This window comes from Leptonychotes weddellii, chromosome 10 (assembly GCF_054177405.1).
Source record: "Leptonychotes weddellii isolate Sample4059 chromosome 10, ASM5417740v2, whole genome shotgun sequence".
Classification (NCBI taxonomy): Eukaryota; Metazoa; Chordata; class Mammalia; order Carnivora; family Phocidae; genus Leptonychotes; species Leptonychotes weddellii.
In genome coordinates this window covers 99,216,528-99,236,626 of record NC_138378.1, presented here as the reverse complement: position 1 = coordinate 99,236,626, position 20,099 = coordinate 99,216,528, and the positions used below count along the sequence as shown (strand labels likewise).

Below are 20,099 nucleotides of genomic sequence, written 5' to 3'. Positions count from 1 at the left end.
TACATCTGAGGTACACTGGTGTCTTGATAAAACTGGAAATGAACAGGAGGCACCCTGGCAGCAGAATGCAGCAGTGGAGACAGACCTCTGTGTTCTCAACATCATCGCTGGTTTCCAGTCTTAGACCCATAGCACAGTTCTCTCTTCCTTCTTCCTGCTTCCTCTTTCTTATAAGCCTTCTGTGACTGAGCCGAAGGAGTCCAGGAACGACCTGAACCCAGCCACTGTATGCTTTTCTTCTGTCAGGTTCTTATTTGTTGGTGTGTTCACGTTCTTCCCCATCTCCCTGCCCTCTCTCCCCCACCCCCCAAACCCCCATCATTTACTGTCTTCGAGAGCACACAACATCCTGTCAAAATCTTATTAAAAACCACAAAAACCTAAGGACGTCAGAACTAGGATGGAACTAAACCTTCATTAACTGTGCTGGGCCTTCCCTGGCTTTGTTTTACGATTTCGGACCTGCAGTCACTTACAGCCTCCGTCAGAATGCTGTCTGCCTGGACCCGTAGGCCTGCCAGGTGCCTGGCGTCCCCTGCCCTTCTAAGGGTCACCACCTGCCCAGACTCTCTGTCACCGTGTTGCGCTCACTAGCCTGGGTGTGTTTGCTACCTTTTCCTGGTTTTCACAGAGCCACTGCTTGTCTGGATGGACCGCAGCTGGGTTGTTTCTTAATTCCTTGGATCGTTTGCTCCTTCCTTCGTTCAGAATTTATTGAGCATGGGCACTGTGTATTGGGATATAAAGATACGTAAGATACATCTGCATTTAATTAAAAAGCGTAGCGGAGGCAGTGGATCTGTGTAGTGTGCTGTGGGGGGAAGAGAAAGGAGGAGCTCGCTGAAGCTGAGGAGACAGGAGGCTTCGCCATGACAGCCTTTCAGAGCTGGAGTTCGCTGGGTAAAGTTTCTCCAGGCAAAGGGAAAAGGAGGGGTATAGGGCTTAGCAGAGGAAGGAGACAGCTCTTGGAAAGACATTTGTTCAGAAAATAAACAGTCGTTTAGTGTGCCCGAAGGCTAGATGTAGAGAGGTGGAGGGGGGCAGAGGGAAAGTCATCTTCTCTGAGGCAGGGTAGGGAAAACCCTGTATATCATCCCAGGGCGTCTGAGGCCTTCAGACTATGGGAATCACGGAAGGTTTTTAATCAGTTGAGTGATGTCATCAGATATGTCTTTGGAAAGATGACACTGGAAACTGTTTGGAGGACTTTTCAGAGGTTGAGGCAGAGGAAGGCAGAATGACCCTTCAGGTGTGGATTCTGGGCTTAGCCGACAAAAGTGTCGATGGAGAGCCACGTGGCCTTTCTTGCACAGATGGCCTCAGAGTGGGTACACAGAGTAGGATCTGTTGGCCTAGGCCCTTCCTGACCTCATTGGGTTAGTCTGATTGCAGGCCCCTTCCTCTCAGCCTCTTCAGACCTCCCGTGATTTACCAGGAGAGGAGATGGGTCTTTATATTTGACAACTGTAAGCCCCATTCTTCTCCCTGCCAGCCTTTGCTTAACCCTGCCAGCCCCTTCCTAACTTGGCTGACCTCCCTGGCTCAGACCACGTGGCTGTGTGGGGCTTTCATCTCTGCCAAAGCTGATCTGGTGGAGCCAGTGATCGTTTCCTGTCCCGCCCTCTCCTGTCCTGTTCCTGCCAAGGCCTTGGTGGTTATAAGAAGACCAAAAGCCTCTTGTAGATGGGACCTGGGCCACTTTCTCAAGGTTGACACACCTGCCCCACACCCTTACAGCTCTGTTCCCTGATGATCCACAGCAGAGCTTCCAGCAGTTACACTAAATTTTAAAAGTTTATGTTGAACTTTTGAGTTGAGTTTTTTTTTTTTTAAAGATTTTATTTATTTATTTGACAGAGAGAAAGATAGTGAGAGCAGGAACACAAGCATGGGGAGTGGGAGAGCGAGAAGCAGGCTTCCCACGGAGCAGGGAGCCCGATGCGGGGCTCGATCCCAGGACCCCGGGATCATGACCTGAGCCGAAGGCAGACGCTTAACGACTGAGCCACGCAGGCACCCCGAGTTGAGATTCTTCTTAAGGGAAAAAAAAAACAGAAAAGGGGGACATTGGAAACGTATGTTTTATGAAGTGCTCTGAGCAGTGACAGATTTTCTTAAGACTCTCAACATGCCAAGAAGCTCTTAGAAATATGCTTGTTCATTAATGTCGTATTGATTCGGTTCTGGTGTTTTGTTTCAAAGTTTGAGGGGTTTTTTGTTTTTTTTTTGTTTTTTATCCCTCTCTAATTGTGTCAATAACAAGGGAACTGTTTTGTAATGTGACCGGGAAGCCCAGCAGTGCTCTAGGGCTGGGCATCTTGCACTCAATTAACCTTCCTATTTCACATCTCATCACTGCAGTGTGGCAAGGCGCTCCCTGGCCTTTCAAAGCAGGAGGACTGCTGTGGAACTGTGGGTACCTCCTGGGGCTTTAACAAATGCCAGAAATGCCCTAAGAAGCCATGTAAGTGATGTTTCATCATTCCTTTGAATGTCAATGTAGCATATCTGTTGCCTTATGATCACTGTTTTAATGTGGAGCTAGCATTAGACTTTCAAAGAACTCTTACTGAATTCTAGAACATAGCGCTATAATTGGCATTTCCAAAAACCTTGCTTCAGGTCTAAGAAAGACTTCCTGTTGATTCTGTGTTTTAATAAGCAGTTCTCAGTTGCCTTCTCCAGTTATTTTTAAAAAGTGTTTTAAGAGGGCAGTACACTAAACGAGGTTCTTTTTCCTTTAGGTGAAGAGAAAATAAGATGTCTTTAAAAATGGTAAATGTTTCAAAAACTGATAAAAAGTTAGTAAAGCTGTTATTTCTTAGGTTAAATTCCTTAAATGAAATTTTTATTAATAGCCACAATAGAAGTTTGTTATAGTGTAAGTTTTCAGATTTCACTAAAAAAAAAGGCTAAAATGGAGAAATGATTGGTTGCTGACCTCTAAAAAGAAGTCTACAGTCACTAGGATACAGTACTTTCTCCTTTTCAGTCACCACTTTTAATTTTTTTTTTTTTTGAGATTTATTTATTTATCTGAGGGAGAGAGAGAGAACGTGCGCATGCACTTGCGCACACACATGTGGGGAGAGGGGCACAAGCAGAGGGAGAGGGGGAGAGAGAGAAGAGACTCCCCACTGAGCATGGGGCTGGATCCCAGGACCCTGAGATCATGACCTGTGCTGAAACCAAGATTCGGACTCTTAGCTGACTGAGCCACCCAGGTGCCCCACTCACCACATTTTTGATACCATCACAGTTCTCAATGACTTGAATCTATACTGATACATGTTTTGGTTAGTCTATAAATTCTGGTTTTTAGGAATTGATTGAGTCTCTGATACTTTTTCCCCAATTATAGTTAACATTTTTAGTTTTTGAATGTAGCATTAACTCTGGCTGATTCCTAATAGAGATTTTTCAGACAAACAGAGGTAACTTGATTTTCTTTTAATACTTATCACATTTTTCCCAAAAAGCAAGTGATACTTTCCTTAGTCATCTTCCTTTGCCTTATATAGCTGAAGATTTTTATAGTAGGTGTTTTACACTTTGTGTTGCAAGGAATTTCTCATTTGCTTCAATTGGGTAATTTTTATTCATTCTTCTTAAGCACCTGTTGATTTGATATTCTCAATTGCCTTTCACACCTCTGTTCAATCTAGAATCTGCCATCTTGGAATCACTGCTCCAAAGCTTTGTTTTACGTACTAGTGTTCTGCCATCATAGTAAAGCAAATTAATAATTGTCTCATTGCCTCTCATTTGGACCTCCTTGTCTCTCAAACTTATGTGTTTTCTAACACGGAACCCCAAAATTACTAAGAAGGCAATTGAGAACTGCTTATTAAAACACATAATGCCTAAAATTTCATTTTGTTGATACTTCTTCTATTTTTCTTAGAGGACTAATTTGTGAAAACACCCACTAAAATTTCCTGCAACTAGTGAATTCTTCATTTAGGGAAAGATCACATAAATGAAGACCTTCATTACTGAGAATGTCTCCTGTGGACTTTTTATGCTGATTCAATAATGACTGGTAATTTGGATTTCCAGTAAGTGGGTTGAGTGCTATAGTCCCTCCTCACTGAAAGATCCATGTGCCTAAAATTATTCTGGCAACCTGACTAAAGGGATATCCAGGAGAGATTTGATATGATTTAAAGAGCATGGAGTTTGGAGCTAGACAGACCTGAGTTTGACTCCCAGCTTAGTCATTTGCTGTTGAGTCATATGTATCATGAAACAAGAGTCTATATCTAAAATGTTGAAAAAGCAAAGCTTTTTTTTTTTTTTTCTTTTAATGGCCTATCCCTCATATACTGTGTAAGCTTGTCTGTAGGAATATTGTGGAGAGGACGGTATGTTTCCCACCTCTAAGTCTCAGGACTGCAGAAGGAGAAGTCCAGTTCTTCCAACTTTATTCTGGGGCCAAGTTCATGTTCTCTAAATACTTGTTCCATCTTTTCTCTTATCTTATGTCTTTTTCTTATCCCTCCTTCTTTCTGTGGTTTTTGCTTAACTGCTTCCCTTTCCTCCATTTTCTCAATCCCAAAGTTGAAAGAGAGGGACAGAAGTTAGGGGTAAAGAGGATCCTAGATTCTTGTTGTTGTTTTTTAATCCCTAACCTCTACTCCTGACCTTCTGTTGTTTTTATTTAGAATTGTGTTTTCTGAGCATAAATTCACTGCTTTAAATGGTTTTGTTAATTCTATGTTTTAGTGCTAGTAATTAAGGAGAATGTGAAAGCACAAAGTTGCTATCACTTTTGACTAAATGCTGACAAAAATAAATTCATGTTGGGGGCGCCTGGGTGGCTCAGTCGGTTAAGCGGCTGCCTTCAGCTCAGGTCATGATCCCAGGGTCCTGGGATCAAGCCCCACATTGGGCTCCCTGTGGTGAGTCTGCTTCTCCCTTTCCCTCTGCCTGCCTCTCTGCCTACTTGTGCTCTCTCTCTATCTCTCTGTCAAATAAATAAATAAAATCTTAAAAAAAAAATTCATGTTGGCTCATGTAATGTATAAAATTCAAGCGATTGATTTCATTTCAGGAAGGGCAATGTGGATTATGACTGAAGTAAACTATTAACATCTTGACATTTACTTTGTGCTGTCCTAAGTGACTCACTCCCAAGAAACACACTCAGGGTCACATTCTTCCTGTGTCATTTAGAAACTTTCCTTTCCTTGGTTGGTACTACTCTCTAAATCATATTCTTTTTGGAAGAGAGCAGACTTTCCTTGGCTTTATATGCTATGGTTTTGTGTTCCATGCTTTTTTTTTTTTTTTTTTTTAATTTTCACTTGAAGTAGTTCAAACTTCAGTTTTCAAATGGCTTTTATTTAATGTTTGAAGTTTTTGTTTAGCCACATACAGAAAGACCTTTCACTGTTGATCAGTTTTTACTGTGAAAACTTAATTTTAAATCTGCAAATGATTTCATTAAATACTCTGTAATCTTTTAAAAATGTACTTTGCATGAACAAGTCACTGGTCCTTTAAAAGTTTTTAGAAGAAAATTAACATAGAATCCTAAGCTGACGAGGACCTGAAGAGATCATCTGGTCTGACTCTCTGCCTCGAGGTAGATGACTGTTGAAACTTTTTAAACAAGTTATCCTCTCTTTTTCATTTGAAGAGTTCACAGAGATCCCAAGATCTCTGTAGGCATCCTGCTCCAGAGAGTCTCCATTCTATGGAAGACTAGTTATGTGGCCAAGGAGCTTGAATGGGGTGACTCCCCACATGTCAATTTCTCCCTCCTTATAACTCACCATTCCAAGACTCCTCACTATAACCTTTTCTTAGAATTCAGAAGGATCTGAAGAGATGGGACATATAGCAAAGAAAGGAAGTGAAGAAGGAGAAGGGAACATTCCATTAGTGGTGAGAGTAAAGAGCATGTGTTGGGGCAAAACAATTTTGTTTTCTGAGAGAAAATTTCCTTTTCATTTTGAATTTTTCCTCTTTACTCTTTGTTCAGGTCTTTTTAGTGGTCTCACCATCCATCCTGTTTTGATTATTGGCCATTTTCTGTTGCTCATGATCTTAATGAAAGAATACCGTATGGGAGGAAATAAAGACATCTGTCATCTCGTGAGTGGTTTTGTCAGGCATGGTGGTAGGCATTTTGCATAAATTATATCTAAAATCCACACTAGCCCTGACCTGCTCAGTAGTTGTGAATACTCCCATTGTATAGAATTGCCATTTGAAAGCTGGAAAGCTTGTCTCCCAGGGTCGCAGAGCTATTGATAGGCAGAGCCAGGATTTGAACTGCTTGGTCCCTGAACTTATGCTGTATCCATTATGCCAAGAAGTCTCTTGGATCTCAGTTAAGAGTGCCAGAATCCGTGAATGGGGTTTTGTTGGTTATTTGGTAACAGCAGCATTGTATTGGTGAAAATACAATGCTGCTGTTACCAAATACAATTCCAAATTAATTAATACCAAATACAATTCCAAATTAATTAATACCAAATACAATTCCATTGTATTGGTGAAAAGAGTAGATTAAGGGTGATGAACCATACCGATGATCACAGCAGCCCTTCTCCTTGCCTGGCTTCCTCTTTTCATCTTCTATTCTTCTCGGGTTCATAGTAGTAATAATCCCTCATTACCAGCATATGTGAGCCAATATTTAGGTGAGCATATAGTTTATTTTTGGAACTGGGCCACTTGTGAGAGTATAATAGAGTGCTCAACCCAGGGCTGTCCCAGGCAGGCCAGGATGTATGTTCACTCCAACTTATAAGAAAATTCAAATGCCTGTAGCCAATCATTTGGGGAGGAATAGATCCTCTGTAATATAAATAATCACTAATTGGAAGAAAATATAAAATAGTCTTATGATTCTTTGGATTAACATAATCAAGATTTGCTGACAACTACTTGGGACTCTATCTATTGCAGAATAGGAAGTATACTGAAAAACAGGGATAAGTGAAAGAAACTGCTATATGTTGAGTTGGGTATCTTAGAAATGAATAAGACAGACCACTCATGACTTTGGTGGCTTAGGTTATCACGTTGGTAGTTTAGGACTGTAAGAATTTAAGCATGTAACAAAGAATTATTTCTCCTTACAGCTTATCATGGATATAACCAAATGATGGAATGTCTACAAGGTTATAAGCGGGTTAACAACACCTTTTGTCAAGGTAAGGTTAACTGAATTCATTGGTGTGGACCTCATTGTTTTGGCTTTTTAGGAATTTGAGTTGTTTGATCATGTTTTGCTCATTAGCCCAGTGTGTGAAGGTCATAACAGTGACTACCTCCTGCTCACTCAATTTAGCTGTAAGGAAATAAAGAGTTCTAGTGTAGGGTTACTAGAATTAGTAACATTTAAAATTTCATGGAACTTTTTTTCCCCGAAATTTTTCCTGAAATCCACAGGAGATTAGATTACATAGCAGAGCCCTCTATGGTCTCCACGCTAGTCACTGCCTGTCCATACGTGAGCGGATGTGTGGGTACAGATGAGTTCACACCTATACCTAGCAGTACTACTTCCTTGTTGACACAGGATTGGGTAGGAGAGTTCCTTATTTTTCCCCCTCTCATCAGAATATTGCTAGCCACCTCGAAGTATGGGGTCTTAAATATCAGGGTGAATACACATTTCCTAGGCAACAGTTAAGGCTATGTAGCTAAATGTGGAATGTCCTACGCACTTTTGCTCAGTTTATTTTGAACCATGTAGCAGAGTTGAGCAAGCAGGGGGATCCTCAGAGATCATTTAGCCCAGGGTCTGTACCTTATAGATGGGGATGTTCAAGCCCAGACTTGCTAAGTGACTTCCCTGAGGCTAGAGCAAAGGTTAGAACTCAGGTTTACTAATGCCTGGTTTAGTACCCATACATGAGAGCAAATTTTGTGTCACTTACTTTGTGGAATGTCCAATTAATGCTCCTAATTTCCCCTGACATGTCTGGGATAAAGGTATTATTAGTAACTTGGAAATATGTCTACACTGAAATAAAGAGGCTTCAAGAATCTTAGTGAACCAAAATCCATGTCAAGAACACAGCACATGTTTTCTGACTTGTTGTCTGGGGCTCTGTATCCTTGACCAGTATGTGTTTATAGGACAGAGTAGATTAAGGTAATGTTGGAAAATATAGATTAATTCCTATTAAAAGGGCTCATTTCAATGGACTATCTTAATAATCTGAGAATTTTCTCAAGTTGTTCCATATTGCATCTAACTTTTATGATTCGTAGAGCTTTAGCAAACAAAGAATTTTCTTCTGAAATGCACATAGGTATACCACGTGTTTGAAAAAGTTTTGCCTTAAAATATGATAAGCCCTCTTGTAAAAGAGTATTGGGAAGGTTAGATTTAACTGTTCAAGGAGAGGGCACCCAAGACACTTTTTGAGAAACCTCTGTAAACCTTAGTAACATGGGAATAATGGGTTAATCATTATTATCTAGGAACCGCTAGAATTTAAGACATCCTTAAAAGAGTCTATTAAATGGAGGGAAGATTGAATTAAATGGATGGAAGAAGGAATATGTCAAATGAATGAATGTACATTCTGCAGTGTAAATGAAGTGACTGCTTCATGGATTTGGATAAAAATCTATATGACAAGCCCTGGCCCATTTTTAGAATGTGTTAGTAGAAGCAGAATGAGCAGGCCGTTGGAAGTAACAATCTTGTCCTCTGCCAGTCAGACTGAATTTGAGGTTTGGGTGTTTGGTGTTCATTGTCTCTTGGCTGATAAGGTCAACAAAGCTTGCAAAGGGCCTGGAAACCTGAGGGTGTTTAGCCCTGGAGAAGTGCAGAATAAAGAGAGATGTAATGGCTGCCATGCAAACATGCCTATAAGTGTTTGATTAACTGTCCTACAAAACAAGTCTTTTATGAGTTGCTTCAAAAACCAGTCCATAGGATGGAGTTAAAAGGAAGCATATTTACAATTACAAGCAAACTTTTTGTGTGGAATAGCATTCCCCAACACTGTACTGAAATGCCTTTGGAAGTACTGAGCTTCCTGCACACGGAAGTGATCCAGTAGATTCTTAATAACAGCTAGTCAGGGGTGTTACGGGGAATTTCTGTCCTGTGCAGTACATGAGGTTGGGTGACTTTGTAGGTACATTCCAGTTGTCTGATGCTATTGTTACTCTGTTGCCGGGATAGAGGCTGTGCATGAGAAGAAAGAAATGACATCTTGGTCTGTTCCACGATTTTAACCCCTAGATAGGAAGTTTCCTGAAATGTGCCCTGTGATGAGGTGTAACTGCCTGCTCCTTAGACTACAGACAGAGGAGGATCCCTAGTTATCCTTCCCCATTGTAAACCTGTGTGCCTAAATGTTAACCATTCTCCAGAATGTCATCTTTTCCTAACTGCAAATGATGAAGAATGTACATTGTTTTTCTGGTTGGGATGGGATGGGGTGGGGTGGGGTGGGATATGGACATTATTCATCCCAATTAAAACCGAGACACAGAGAGAGTAAGTAACTTTACCCAGATCACACAGATAATAAGAGGCCCGGCCAGGCTTGAACTCCCAAAACACCTCTGTTTCCATGTGCCACATGGTCTCCTTTATGGATTTTGTATGTATCTGGGAAGTATGACTAATGTAGCTACTAGCTCATTAGAACAGAAGACACACCATCTGTTGTGAGGAGTAATAGAAGTCAAAGCAATTAATAGTAATTTGGTTTTGTGTAATAAGAAAGGATGGTTATCCAATATATTCCTCCTTCTAGCTGCTTCAAGGTTCTACCAGTATTTAAAAATACCATGGTAGAAGTGGAAGTAAAAATTTGCAACTATTGCACTTGCTCTCTCATTTAGCAAAATAGAATGAAGAATCCTTTAAGTAATTGCTTGATTATTGTTGTTGTTTGTTTTGTATTTTCCTCCTCTGGTATGGCTGGTATGGAGTGACCTTTTGCAAGTTTTGTTCATATTGAGCATATCTTAATGGTTCCATCTTGTTCTTTGCACTGATGGTCAGTAACACCAAATCCTGGCTTACGTTTGTCTCAGGAGGATATTTGCAAAAGAGCGTTATACTTTTTGGCATGGATTCTGGAGTGAAGTGTCATTGAAAATTCTATTTCATGGTGCCTCCAAAAGGCACCGCTAAATTACACTACAGAGGAGACTGACTCATAAAATAATATGATTTCATTCATCATAATCTATTAAAATTACTTTTGAGAGAAGGGCTTAATTTCACTCCCTTTGTGACACTAACGGTCAGCAAAATTAAATAGAACTTTCTCACATTACATATGTACACTCCTTTTTCCTAGAGTGTTGAAGCTTTTGATTTTGTTATCCTAGAGTTTTTCAAAAGGAGCCCATTAACCACTAATTACTTGTGCATTCCACATTGTTCTTAGAGTTTAATGTCTTCTCAGTTTACAAAGCAGATTTAAAATTAAAGTGATTAATAACTAGAATTACATTATTTCCTTCACCTAAGCGAACTAATGTCCTGAAACAACGTTTGGTAATGTGGGCTCAGTAACAAAGAACCAACTGTGCACAAGTTAATTTGAGGAGCTTTGAAATAATTGCCCTCGAAGTTGGGTCTTTTCTCCTCTCTGGTGGTGCTGCAATTATCTTTTCAAAGGAATGATTTATTACATATACACACATGGAACTCTAAAACCTGCCCTCACTACCCTTAACATTATGGAATTGTTATACTTTGCTTCATTTATCATAACAAACAATACAAGCATATTTCCTAGTGGATCTAGAGCAGCATTTGCCGTTTGATTATTGTGCAAAAGTTTGATGTAGCGCTAGAATTAAATGGATTGATACCTCATGAATATGATAATAGGAATGCCTGCTTTCATACTCCTGGACTCTAGAGCTCCGTTCTTCCCTGCATTTTGAATACTCTCACTTGCCCATTACTTTGTCATGAGATAAATGAGCTCTTAAAAATCAGGCATAAATCCAAGTTTTAAAAATACATTTGGTTCTGAAATTACTTGGGGACCAATCTATTTAGGGAAGTCTTTTATTAAAAGCAAATGCCTCTTTTGATATGTTGAAATCACCCAGTTCATGAGCTATAGGGATAAAATCAACCTAGTATTATTTTGTACATTTTTTAGCATGTGCTGAGGTGCTGTGGGCAATGCCAAAATATGTAAGTGAGAGACGTCTACACTTTCATAATCCAGTGTATGCATATTCCTTTTTCATAGATAATCTTGAAAATATTAAAAAATATTCAGTGATCCACACACATTAATTAGCAGGGCTCTCCTGAGCTACAGACTGAGGATAAGTGATGAATAAGACATCCTTCCTGACCTTGGACTTAGTGTAATTAAATCAGTTGGAATCAGCAGGATACAATTTGCTTTGTTCACTTTCCCAACTAGCTAAATTTTAGCTGACTCCAGATGAGCCCGTTAAAGCAAATATGAAAGAGCTGTCCACATAACTTACTCTTGGCGTCATTTTATTACACCGGTTTTTCTGCTTTAATAAAATAAATTTACAAAATAGATACATTAGGGCATCATCATACCCAGTACAAAACTTTCACTGTGGAGCTCCTTTAAGATGGTGCCCCAAATTGTATTTGAAACCAAATTTTGTTTGGAACACAGAAAGGATAATGGACATTTTTTTTTCAGGAGCATGTCTCTGTTACTAAATGAAACTCACAACTCACTCCATACCAGTAAGCCATACATGGGATTTTTGGGTTATGAAGAGCTTGGCTGGACTATAGCTTCTATTTCAGCTTCTCTTAATCATTACAAAAAATTGTGACTGCAGTATGGTAAGCATATAGCAGAAGACTGGTCTTTGGGTGCTTTGAGAAAACTGGAAAATACAGGTTTTAAGAAAACCTACTTGGCTGGAGAAAAGAATGTGCTGGGTTCATTTAGAATTAGAGTCCTCACTTTACAGTTATTTTCAAAGGTATAGTTAATGGAAATTGAGAAGGTTTTTTCCCCCCATACAGTTAATAGTTAAATGAATTTAACCTAGTTTATCAAGTTTTGCATTCAGCATCATTTCTTGTATCCTTTGCTTACTTTCTGGATTCTTTTTTTTTTTTTTTTCTTTTAAGGTAGGTTTGCCAGATAAAGTACAGGACACCCAGTTAAATTTGAATCTCAGATAAATAGCAAATAATTTGGTTGGGACATATATACTGAAAAGTGCTTGTTTATCTGAAATTCAAATTTGTGTATCCTGTATTTTTATTGCCAATCTGTATTTTAAGATGATGTTCTTTCACTGTTCTTTAAATGAGGGTGCTGAGAAGTATATACTTTAGATGTCTGAAAATATTTTTCTTTTGAGCTCCTTCTATAAGGAGACTGGTCAGGGGTACAGCTCTAGGTGGTTTTCCAGCAATACATTTGACCATCTTATCCTGATGTCTTCCGACTTCTTTTTGATACTTTTCCTCCCCTGTAGATAATCTCTCTTTCTCTCTTTTGAGATCTTCTTTGAATCCTTTATTTTCTGTCATCTTATCACACTATGTCAGTATCTGCATTTATTTTGATTTTGCTCAGTAGACAGAGTGTATTGTCCATCCAAACAGTCGTGTCTCTCCTCAAATTTGAAAAATGACCAGCTATTATCTCTTCAGATATTGTTTTTCCAACATGCTTCTCAGCTGAAAGTCCTACTGACTAGTTTGGGGAACCTCTATAATTTTCATGCCTCTGAATAAGTCTTTTGTGCTTGTATCCTTTTGTCTTTTTGTTGTTGTTGTTGTTGCATTTTGAATGAACACCTCAGTTCCATCTTACAGTTTTCTAATTCTTGCTTTATTCTGTCCGTCTGGACTCTATCCCATCTGTTATACTTTTAATTTTAAGTCTGTTTTCCACTTCTGAGGTTTCGAATAATTTTTCATAGCTACCTGTTCTTGTTTCTTTTCTTTTAAAAAGTGTTCATTCATTTAACTTTTTAAGCATGTTGAAAAGTTTAGCAAGATTTCAGTTGCTGAGGAAGAACATTTCTGCACAGGTACTTTCAGATTCTTACCTTCAGTTGCTAAATTCTTGGCTGCCCGTATTTCTTCCTAGACAGTAGCCCCAGAAATTCAGTGGCTCCATCCACTGCCATGTATTTCTATGACATATCAAGTTTACTGGGATGTTTGTCTTGGTTTTTCTTTCTTTTTTTTTAATCTTCTTTTATAATTGTCTGCAATTGCTAGTTATTTGGAACAGGAGAGAATGCCAAAGCATGAAGTTTCTATGTTACATTTCTTTAACATTTATCTGTATCAGGAGTGAGCTTTTTAAAATTCAAGATACCAATATTGGAATGTGGTTTTTAATATGTATGTATCTATTATAAATTTTCTTTGAGGATGTTAACACTGAGAAAACTTCAAATTATATAAATTATATAAATTAAATGTTATTCAAAGATTGTCTTTTTTCCTGTTGTAATTAAGCAGCCCACAATCAATATATTGGTTAATATATTGGTATATTAATAACCAATATTAATATATTGGTGAATTAATCAATATATTAACCATCTGCCATTCATTAACTCATTCATTTTACAGATATTTAATGATGATATAAGTGGGGGTGCTCTGAGCAATAATTAGAATATAATAAGACTCAACTCCTGCCCTTATGAAGATCACTATTCTCATGTATAATTAAAACATCAAGCAGCATATAGTACATGCTTAAGAAATGAACCAGACCCTGCAATTTCAGAAGAGAGAAGGTTCCAATTTAAAAACCTATTCTTTAAAACAAGCACATTGTCTTTGCTATTTGTAAAATAAATCATACCTATTGTTTAAAATTTAGAAACTAAAGAAATGTATAAAAATATAAATTACCTTAACCTCCCTCAAAAACTGATGCATTTTGCTGTAGTTCCTGCCAATCATATGTATATATATATTTTTTGAGATTATAATTCATGGATAAGTGTGAAGTGAAACTGTTTTTTTACTTAATAGATAATACATTCTGATTTTATTAAATCTTATAAAAATTATTTTAATGCTGACCTATATTTAATGGATATAGGATAATTCATTTAACCATCCCCCTAAAGTGCTATTTTCAGATAAGTTTCTATTTTTTCTTAATATATATACTGTCACCGGCATACTTGAACACAAAGCTTCGATGAATCCGTGGTTATATTTACAAGTGAAATTACTGGTTCTAAGCTTTGATTCATCCTGTGCACATTACCTCTCAGAGAGGATGTCCATTTCCCTTCTCAGTAGCAATAGAGAGTTCATTCACTGTGTCCCTCCTCTGCTCTTCTACTTCCTTTCTTTGCAATTTGGAAAGCACACAAAGGGCAGTAAAATAGTATCTTTTTCTTCACATAGGCCCTGTACATTTCTGTTTAGGCTCTCCCTAGGTATTTCTTTTAAAAAATTTAGTTATTTATTTTTTTGCGGGGGAGGGGCAGGGGGAGAGAATCTTCAGGCAGGTTCCCAGCTCAGCAGGGAGCCGTCATGGCAGGGCTAGATCTCACCACCTATGAGATCATGACCTGAGCCAGAATCAAGTCGGATGCTTAACTGGCTGAGCCACCCAGGTGCCCCTGTTGCTCCATTTCTAATTACTGTTGATTTTATCGATGTGAGGCTTTTCTCCTTATGGTATTAGGAGAAAATGCTATGCATAAGAATAGCTTGGTAGTTTTCTTTTTTCTAATACAATACATTTCCTTTCTGGTCATTATCGCTTACATATTTTTATCTGCCCATTTGTATATTTTACTAACATTTATTGAGAGTCTATTTAGTGGAGCCATTGTGTTGGATTCTTCAGGGATGTCATAATCAAACAACCCTGGGAGATAAGTAGTGTTTTCTTTTCTTTAAACTGATAATGAAACTGAGTCTTGAGGCTCAAAGAAATTAAGTGATGGAAGGTCACATAGCTGGAGAGTGGTAGAATTTACCTCTGCAGCCTGGGCTCCCCTCCCTTGGCTGCTAGCACTTATATAGCAGTTTATAGATTATGAAAGTACTTTTTAAAAAAATATTTATTTTATTTATTTATTTTTTAAAGATTTTATTTATTTGCGAGAGAGAGAATGAGAGACAGACAGCATGAGAGGGAGGAGGGTCAGAGGGAGAAGCAGACTCCCCGCCGAGCAGGGAGCCCGATGTGGGACTCGATCCCGGGACTCCAGGATCATGACCTGAGCCGAAGGCAGTCGCTTAACCTACTGAGCCACCCAGGCGCCCTATTTATTTATTTTAGAGAGAGCACGCAAGCACGGTGGAGGGGAGGGGCTGAGATGGGGAAAAAGAGAGAATCCCAAGCAGGCTCCATGCCCAGCAGCAAGCCTGACTCGGGGCTTGATCTCACAACCCTGAGATGGTGACCTGAGCCGAGATCAAGAGTCAGATGCTCGCTCAACTGACTGAGCCACCCAGGCTCACCAAAAGTACTTTTTTTTTTTTAAAGATTTTATTTATTTATTTGATAGAGCGCAATCACAAGTAGGCAGAGAACAGAGAGAGAGAGGAGCAGGCTCCCTGCTGAGCAAGGAGCCTGATGTGGGGCTCAATCCCAGGACCCTGGGATCATGACCTGAGCCAAAGGCAGACGCTTAACCAACTGAGCCACCCAGGCACCCCCCACGGGAAGTACTTTAACACATTTTCTCATCTCCTTAATTTGTGACAGTGACCACACCTACTTGTTACAGGTGGGGAAACCGTGACGTGAAGCCTTGCACAGTGAATGGCAGCGCTGAGAGTGATATTAGATGCTCACCAATACTTTCACAGTCTGTGTTTAGCTCTTAGGCTCCTTTACTGGCTTGGTTTAGAAATCCTGAAGTTCTCCAAACTTCATCATTTATTTTTATAGCAAGTTGTCTTGTAAATGTGTCTGCTGTGTAGTTAAAATTTTTTATCATAATATTAGTAAGTCATTATACCGCCTCAGTTTTATCCAGAAGTGTTTAATAAGCAGAATATTTATGCTTCTAAATGCTTTTGTGTTTATTTGTATGCTTTTGTTTTGTATTTATGCTTCTTTGCTTTTGTTTAAGCTACAGTTCCTTTGGATTCTGAGGCACACCTTTTCTGGTATCCTCTCTTCTCCCTTCTCCTATCAGTGAACAATTTAATAAAGCAGTCATGTATTTCCTCACACTTGTAGGTGCAGCTGGGTGGTTTTTTGTTTTTGTTTTTGTTTTTTAAAGATTTTTTATTTATTTATTTGACAGAGAGAGACACAGTGAGAGAGGGAACACAAGCAGGGGGAGTGGGAGAGGGAGAAGCAGACTTCCCGCGGAGCAGGGAGCCCGATGCGGGGCTCGATCCCAGGACCCTGGGATCATGACCTGAGCCGAAGGCAGACGCTTAACGACTGAGCCACCCAGGCGCCCCTTGCAGCCGGGTGGTTTTGCTGACCCACACCAGGTGTGGATGAGCTCAGCCAGGCTCAGTCATGCATCTGTCATCTGCCGCTGGGTGCCTAGGGCTGGATGGTTTAGGATGGTCTTGGCTGGGATGACTCCATCGTCTTCCACAATCTCTCATCTTCTGGGCAGCTAACATGGGCTGTTTTCATGGTGGTGGCAGGGTTCCAAGAGAGAATAAAAGCACACAAAGCTTTTCAGGCCTAGGCTTGGAATTGACATACTGTCTCTTCAACTGTATTCTAGTGGCTGAAAGTCAGAAGTCACAAAACCAGCCCACATTCAGGGGGAGGGGAATTGGACTCCACCTCTTCATGGGAGGAGCTTTGAAGTCACATAGCAAAAGGCATGGAGAGGTGAAGGGGTGGAGAATTGGGGTCATTTTGAAAATCAGTCTGTAACACTCTGATGGTTTATCCTGATTCAGCAAGTATAAGTGCCTTTGCCTGGGGAAAAAAGGAGATGAAGATATTACTTATATTGATGTGAGATCACTTTACATCTATGTATGGAGCCATATCAACAAAGTATTGGTGAAAAAAAAACACTATTCTGGTGTTTATAATAGAAACTGTGTAGTTCGTTATATTTTTAAATAAACTTTGTATCTGTGTGTAACCTGTGGGTAGAACAGTGCACTCTCTTTTCCAGAAGTAATCACTAGCCTGACTCTTTTTTTTTTTTTAAAGATATTTTTTATTTATTTGACAGAGAGATAGAGAGCACAAGTAGGCAGAGAGGCAGGCAGAGGGAGAGGGAGAAGCAGGCTCCCCGATGAGCAGGGAGCCCAACGAGGGGCTTGATCCAGAACTCTGGGATCATGACCTGAGCCAAAGGCAGCTGCTTAACCAACTGAGCCACTCACGTGCCCCTCACTAGCCTGACTCTTATAAGAATAGATCAGTTTGGGTCTTTTTATGAACTTCCAATTTATCCAGTCCGTGTTCTTTTGGGTCTACTCCTTTCATGCAGCAGCATGTGGCCAGTACCATTGCCTAATAATATTCACAATTCTGGCCAGTGAAGTGATAATATCCATTGATGTTTTCATTTAAAATCTTTTTCAGTACTTTTTTCCCTTCCTTCAACCTGTTCTTCTCTGACTTCTCTGTCTATGCAGGATTCTCTACAGTAACATTGTCTCTAAAGTTGCTTTCAGTTCCACTATTGAAAGGGCATTGATTATTGTAATGGTTTATTTCTTTCTAGGAAGAAATAGGGAATGTGCATATGACAGCAATGGGGGTATAAATATGAAAGTTAGAATCCGTTGTTCTTGGTATATATTTGGGAAGTTACAGTAGAAAATCAGTGGGTGGAAGTTAAGACTGGAGTCCACCAGACTTGATAAGTCAGTTCTTCAAAACACTTAAAAATGTTTAAAATTCTTTTTATTTAGCCTACCAGAAATTCATCACAGTGCTCTGCTATATTTAGTGATTTAATCCCAGTGCTGTGGTACTTAATGTGATTCTGAATCAAAAGGTTTTACAAAAGTCAGTGACTAAGAGGGAATTGATGTGTTACTGATTTGAAGAGGTGGTTTTACTGTCCTAGGCATTTTCCTGGAGCTCCTGCTGCAGTTTCTAGTTTAAATAGGCACAACATTTTCGGTAAGAACTTAAACAGCTTTTGGTCTGGACCTGAGCATCATAGTTCAGCATTTAAAAATCAATTTGGGACCCACTCCGATCCATTTGAGAGTCTTTTTCTAGTGTATCTTCTTACTGTGCTTATGACACTGGGATAGGATTCAAAAAGGAAATGTCTGTTTATTTTATTCACTTTTCTTCAGGAAAGACAGTGGTGAAGTGAGTCATTAGCACATTGTATTTTCCAATAGTTCTTTGACCTTAATCTCTGGGGCTGTAAAATCAATGGGAAGATGCCTGTTGTATCACAAGTGATGAGGAAAGCCCATGATGGATTCATGTTACTGTGAATGTTTAAGGAGAAATTAATGTCGTGTCTGTAGACCAGAGTCAGAAATCCAAGACCAGCAGAGATGTGTATGTTATTAGTGTCTTCCATGTGTAGCACACGTGTATCAAAACATAAATACAAGCTGTTCTCTGGGCTCTGATAATTCTTTTATCATGTTACCCTGAAGACAGAAGAATTGGAAGGAAGGGAGTTGCTCGCACGGTGGTTTGCCTCCTCTCATTGAGTGTAGCCATCAAATCTATCTTGTGCTAGATTATCATTTGCGAAGGTGGGGCAGTTACAGGTCGGGAGGGGAGGCTGTAGCAGTGGTGAGGCCGAGGTTGACATGAATATGACTGCGAAGAGACCTACGGTACGATATTTTTCGGGGCCATCCCCAGAGAGCATTTCACAAAATGTGCTCCACAGACCACAGTTCAGAGGGATGTTAATAGATGGTGTGTGCGAAAGGGCCCTGTGGCTGAAGGTGTGAAAAACACCAAGTTAAAGAAAACCAAGAGTCCTTGCCAAACGACTTCTCAGGGTCTGTAATGTGCTCACGTATGTAGAATGTGCATCGTTTCTCAAACATATTTGGCCACAGGACGCTTTTATAAGCTCACAAAGTTTGTTTGACGTAACATACCTTGGGTAAAGTTGCTCTAGAACATTGACCTTCAAACCTTTTTTTTTTTGGTTCACTTATCTCCTAAAATAATTTGGAGAAACTTAGTGTTCACGCATTTTTAAGTTGACGTCTACATTTTTCCCGTTAAAATTAAGTGGACATAGTGGAGTCATTTCTGGGGCATTTATGTTAGATATGTGCTTTAAACATATTTTCATCAAAACCTTGGAGCTTTGGAGATGGCTCATTGAGTTTATGAATAATGTCACCATCTAACCTAATTGGCAAAAGCTGGGCCTTGAACAAACCAGACTTAACACTTTTCCTGTGGCTCGTCCTCAGGAAGGATATATTTGTGAAATGTCCATATGTTTGGTGCCTTTGAGAATCTTACATTGTGTAGGGCAGTGTGCTTCTTGTAGAAAAGATTCCAGATGAGCAAGAGGTGTGCCTTGACTTTGTAAAGAGGACGAAGGCTCCGAGGGAAGGAGGGTTGGGAAAGGAAGATTGGCACATGTGGTTCTTGGGCAAATTACTTTTAGAGAAAGAAATGTATGAAATTGATTCCCTTAAATAAGAGTATCCAAGCCTGTGTGTACCTTGTGACATACTGTCATATGCCTTTAGGGATAGGTGTACCCAGTGTGAATCTGCTTCCACAGGAGTTGAAGGGTCCGTATGTTTTCTGGGAGAATTCATTCTCTGTGGAAAGCAAGTGATCCCTATTAAATAGCCAAATGGTCTGTCTGGCTAGAAAAAGTATTTACCTCGAGAGGTATTTTTTCTGTGTTCAAGTGGAAGTCCTATTGCTAAATTGTATGCTGATATTTCTGTCCATCAGCAAAAACTGAATATCCACAGCAGAAGCTGTAGAAAGCTTCATATTTTCACACAGTATAATAAAGATCTTCATGTACTCTTCTCACCTTGTACTTAATTCCTTTCAGTTACTGGACATGCCTCATTTCCTGTATAAACTTGCGTCACTAAAGAGGCAGTAAATTATGAGTCTGTTAAACATACATACTTTCCTTTAGGAGAATGGATACATAAAAGTGTGTTTATTTCCCATTAAGGACACTTACGCTATTCATAATACATTATGCATTAACTGTCATACTTTATTTATTCCTTGGCATTTTCAACC

At 39.4% G+C, this 20,099-nt stretch overlaps 1 protein-coding gene across 14 annotated transcripts in view; it reads left to right on the top strand.

Moving 5' to 3' along the window:
- The window catches only part of LTBP1 (latent transforming growth factor beta binding protein 1), a 255,388-nt gene that overhangs the window by 89,405 nt on the left and 145,884 nt on the right, over positions 1-20,099 (top strand). For 13 of the 14 annotated variants that reach the window (XM_081796946.1, XM_081796945.1, XM_081796949.1 and 10 more), the window contains 2 exons: positions 2,362-2,464; positions 7,095-7,166. In XM_081796946.1, the coding sequence (XP_081653072.1) occupies positions 2,362-2,464; positions 7,095-7,166 (175 nt within the window). The remainder of the gene's footprint in view (positions 1-2,361; positions 2,465-7,094; positions 7,167-20,099) is intronic. The other variant, XM_081796942.1, reaches the window with a different exon arrangement.